This window comes from Megalops cyprinoides, chromosome 16 (assembly GCF_013368585.1).
Source record: "Megalops cyprinoides isolate fMegCyp1 chromosome 16, fMegCyp1.pri, whole genome shotgun sequence".
In the NCBI taxonomy this organism is placed as follows: Eukaryota; Metazoa; Chordata; class Actinopteri; order Elopiformes; family Megalopidae; genus Megalops; species Megalops cyprinoides.
In genome coordinates this window covers 33,651,552-33,656,551 of record NC_050598.1, presented here as the reverse complement: position 1 = coordinate 33,656,551, position 5,000 = coordinate 33,651,552, and the positions used below count along the sequence as shown (strand labels likewise).

The 5,000-nt window shown below is 52.3% G+C and overlaps 1 protein-coding gene across 8 annotated transcripts in view; it reads left to right on the top strand.

Moving 5' to 3' along the window:
• LOC118790783 (protocadherin alpha-C2-like) overlaps positions 1–5,000 on the top strand; it is a 58,010-nt gene that overhangs the window by 35,347 nt on the left and 17,663 nt on the right. Inside the window, exon 1 of one of the 8 annotated variants that reach the window (XM_036547833.1) lies at positions 2,592–5,000. This exon is cut by the window's right edge and continues 933 nt beyond it. The exons of the other annotated variants lie outside the window; for them this stretch is intronic. Within the exon in view, the coding sequence (XP_036403726.1) occupies positions 3,420–5,000 (1,581 nt within the window). The 5' untranslated portion in view covers positions 2,592–3,419. Of the gene's footprint in view, positions 1–2,591 lie in introns of those variants that run through there. 8 annotated transcript variants of the gene reach the window in all.

Genomic DNA, 5,000 nt, shown 5'->3' with positions numbered 1-5,000 from the left:
ATCTCTGATTGCTGCAAACATGTGTAAGTCCCTGTGGAAAGGCCTGTTTAAATGTCAGCTCTGAGCATTATCTCCTCCAGCCCTCCGACTCAAAGCCTGTACATGCAGAAACCAGCCTGCTTTCTGTCCCTGGCAGCGTTTTCGAAATCCCGGGGGGTTCAGCAGGCTGAGTGACAGGGCAGCGTTTTCGAAATCCCGGGGGGTTCAGCGGGCTGAGTGACGGGGCAGCGTTTTCGAAATCCCAGCGGAGCCGAGAGATTGGGCTGTCCTCAGAGGAGCAGGGCGGACCTCGTGGCACACTGTCGGTGCCTCAGGGCGGGGCGCAGAGCTGCGTTCTGCTCCTCTCTGCAGGTAGCAGGTGCGGCAGGTGGGGCAGGTGTGTGGAAGATGGGTCAGTATTAATCTCATACATCTCGGGTCCCAAACAGGGTGTGGAGTGTTCCTGATCCTCGCAGTGTGAAATTCTCTCTCCCGCCATGTCGTCTAGCAGGACGGCAGAGTCAGCTGCCATGGGTTGATAGGTCTGTGAGTCAGCGGTAGAGGGGTGGGGGGGCAGGCAGTGGTGAATCAGCAGCACCAGCGGCCTGCTCAGACCAGGAAGCCTTTTATCCATCAGCACTGCAGTGCAGCCGAGTGTCCGGAGCCTGTTCTGCTGTGAATCACACAGCACCAGCCTCGCACTAAAGACGGACCTCATCAGTCCTTTTTACTGCTGTTACCACTCACTCCAGTTAAGCAGAATCCATCTCCCCATGTTGACACGTATTCCTTTTTGCACGACTGTATGTGTACTGTGGTTTTAGTGATTGTTGATTATTATTGTTTATTATTAAAATGGGTCATCAGATTAATGCAGAGGGTTCTGCGAGCTCGGAGGTGTCTGACACCCCACTGTGATAAACATGGACATTTTAATTAGAGGCCTCGGGTTCCGCCGGTTTCCTCTGGGAGGTTCAGTCACTCATGTTTCAGTGATTAAACCGCAGATGACCCTGTTTCAGTGACGGTCCTGTTAGGGAAATGCACTGCATCAGTCCAGTGTCAATGTGTTTTCTATTGAAACGGCAGAGTTTTGCGTTGGGTAGATTACTGATCGGACTTTCGCACACCTCTGTCCGCCCCTGGGACGGGGCGTGTGGAGCTGCTGCTTCAGACTCCCGCACAGCAGTGATTGTGTGTGGCTGTGGGAAAGGTGAGCTGAGTGTACACAGCCATCTTTAATCTGATAGCTACATCTCCATCAGCAAGCAGACCTGGCCCCACCCACCTGTCCTCCTCACTCCTGCAGATAGTCATTCAAAATATTAATCCAGTAATGCTCACTTTCTTATTTTTGACAAAGGGTTCCAGCCTCATACTATTTACAAAATATGTGTATGCATTAAAATGCATTATATTTTAAACATGAATCTTTTCAGCCATTTCCTTTGGGTTTAATCAGTGCAATCAAAGCCATGCGAGGCAAGTAAGGCAGCAGCGTAGTTCAGTTCAGCCCCCATCCTCAGAAACAGCTGATGAATGGATCAGTGAAGAGGACATGCTGCATTACTACATGCATGCTCCTGCCATTAGTGCTCTGAGTTACTGTATGTGTTTCAGAATTGCTGTTCGGTACGTTAGTTTATTTGGACGCGTATGAGGGTAGGGAAAGAGACATCTTGGAGTACTGAGTGGATCATGACGCTGATGGAGATTATGCTTATAACCCAATCCTGTGTGATGAATAATAAAAAAGCAAAAAGAAAAAATAGCATGGCATGGTAATCCCTAGATTAGATCATCTGAGCTGTCATTCTCAGAAATGGTGAGGGGGAACTACCAGCCAGCCTACTGTCAAGGTTTTGCACTTGTCAAATAAGTGGTGGTCAGCTCTTCAGTAAGCTTGTGCATTTATTCACCAGAGACAGTGACAGCAGTGTGGTGTAGCGGTAACGAGCAGCAGTGTGGTGTTGCGGTAACGAGCAGCAGTGTGGTGTTGCGGTAACGAGCAGCAGTGTGGTGTAGTGGTAAGGAGCAGGGCAGCAGTGTGGTGTAGCGGTAAGGAGCAGCAGTGTGGTGTAGCGGTAAGGAGCAGCAGTGTGATGTTATGGTAAGGAGCAGCAGTGTGATGTTATGGTAAGGAGCAGCAGTGTGGTGTAGCGGTAAGGAGCAGGGCAGCAGTGTGGTGTAGCGGTAAGGAACAGCAGTGTGATGTTGCGGTAAGGAGCAGCAGTGTGGTGTAGCGGTAAGGAGCAGCAGTGTGATGTTATGGTAAGGAGCAGCAGTGTGGTGTAGCGGTAAGGAGCAGGGCAGCAGTGTGGTGTAGCGGTAAGGAGCAGCAGTGTGGTGTAGCTGTAAGGAGCAGCAGTGTGGTGTAGCTGTAAGGAGCAGGGCAGCAGTGTGGTGTAGCTGTAAGGAGCAGCAGTGTGGTGTAGCTGTAAGGAGCAGGGCAGCAGTGTGGTGTAGCTGTAAGGAGCAGCAGTGTGGTGTAGCTGTAAGGAGCAGGGCAGCAGTGTGGTGTAGCTGTAAGGAGCAGGGCAGCAGTGTGGTGTAGCTGTAAGGAGCAGCAGTGTGGTGTAGCTGTAAGGAGCAGCAGTGTGGTGTAGCGGTAAGGAAGGCCAGTAGATTGCTAGTTCCTTTCGCAGGAAGGGAGCTGCCACTGAGCCCTTGCGTAACCCAGGTTTTCTCACTGAATACGCAGCTGTAAAACTAACACACCAGCGGCATCTGCTAAGCAAACATACTGAAATGCAAGATCTCAATCCAGCAAACAAAGACTAACCCTGTTTCCGACTTTGACAAAATGATTGTGCTTCAGTTTGGCGGAATTGTATTTTTCATTTAATTACCATCGAGGAATTTGCACATAATCGCTAGGGCGTTCCCATAATGCGTTAATAAGTTTACCTAGACTCATTACACAGTAAACACCGAACCGGGGGAATGCATGGATTTTGTCCTTAATCCCTTTGCTGTGAACTAACCAGTTTAAAAAAGTTCAACGGAGCTAAACAGCTGGATGGTCACAGCAAATTCTGGTTACTATCGCTCCAGCTGTGCCGTGCAGCCATTCGCTCTCCGTTCTGTCGCTGCTCTTTTCTGAGGTGCTGAAATGCAGCAGGCAGTGTGTGCGCGAGCCGCCCCTCCCCCGCAGCAGCGCGCGGGCCGGCGGGAGAGAGCGCGCAAGTGCGCGAGAGCGCGAGGCAGCACCCGCGCCAGGGAAACGAGGCAGTCGCGCGGAGGGAAAAAGCGCAGACAAAAGAAAACATGGATGAATCGGGGAACTGGCGATTGGAAAACAAAACTGAGAGGATGCTTTGGCCGTCTTGTATGTAACGGGATACAAGACACAACAGTGTTTTAATGTTGTGGCTCGAGGAAACGTACTGCAGGCTAAAAAGACGGAAAACTGATTTTAATCCGTCTGCGGATTTTGTGCCATGGCTCGCGCAGGGAGCTGTACCAGCATCAGGAAGAATGTGCCTATTTCCTTTTATTTTACATTTTTATTATTCGGTGGCCTTGCATCTGCACAAATTCGGTACTCTATTCCAGAGGAGCTGGAAGATGGATCGGTCGTTGGGGATATTGTGAAGGATTTGGGTCTCGATCTCCGAAAGCTCTCCTCGCGACGGATTAAAATCACCTCGGACAGCGTAAAAAGGTATTTCAGCATTCATCACAAAAATGGAAAATTGCTGATTAATGACAGAATAGACAGAGAGGCGATTTGTGAGTTTAGCAGCACATGCCTTTTGAATCTGGAGGTGGTGGTTGAAAACCCTATAGAAGAATATAACGTGGAGGTGGAGATATTGGATGTGAATGACAACGCACCGCAGTTCCCCCGGGACGAATACCAGCTGGACATTTCAGAGTCCGCTTCACCCGGGGCTCATTTCCCTGCTGAGAGCGCGCAAGATGCGGACGATGCTTCAAATTCCATTCGGCTGTACCGACTCAGCCCAAACGAGCACTTCGCCCTGGACTCCAGTAAACCCTCCCCGAACAGCAAGCTGATGGAGCTCGTGCTTAAAAAATCTTTGGACCGCGAGCAGGCGGCTTCCCATCAGCTAATTCTGACAGCTGTCGACGGTGGCACTCCCGCGCGGACGGGCACCGCGAAAATAAACGTGCGTGTCTTGGATTCAAACGACAACGTCCCGGTTTTTGACAGCTCAGTGTACAAAGTGAAATTGTTGGAAAACTCGCCAAAGGACACTCTGGTTATGAAGCTAAATGCGACAGATCTGGATGAGGGCAGCAATGGAGAGGTGATCTACTCCTTCAGCAGCTACACCCCGGAGAGGGTGAGGCAGGTGTTCAGCCTGGACCCAAAATCAGGAGAGATCAGGGTCCGCGGCGCAGTGGACTATGAGGAGACCAGCTCCTACGAGATGTACGTCCAGGCCGTGGATAAGGGTGCTGCCGCGGTGGCCGTCAACTGCAAAGTGGTGGTGGAAGTGGTGGACGTGAACGACAACGTCCCCGAGATCGTGCTGTCCTCGCTATCCAGCCCGGTGCGGGAAGACGCCCGCGCCGACACGGTGGTGGCCCTCATCAGCGTCACGGACCGAGACTCCGGCCCCAACAAGCAGGTGAGTCTGGAGATCCCACCTGGCCTGCCCTTTAAGGTCAAACCCTTCAGGAACTACTACACCTTGGTCACCTCTGCCTTCCTGGACCGGGAGACGACGCCCACCTACAACATCACGCTGAGTGCCACCGATGCAGGCGCCCCGCCCCTCTCCTCCAAAAAGACCATCCAGGTGGACGTGGCGGACGTGAACGACAACCCGCCGCGGTTCGAACAGACGTCCTACACCGTGTACGTGGCGGAGAACAATGCTCCCGGGGCGTCCCTCTGCAGCGTCCGAGCGCAGGATGCCGACATCAACGAGAACGCCCGCATCACCTACACCGTCCTCAACGACAACAACCACGGCGTGCCCGTCACCTCGTACGTGTCGGTGCGCGGGGACACGGCCTACGCCCTGCGCTCCTTCGACTTCGAGATGCTG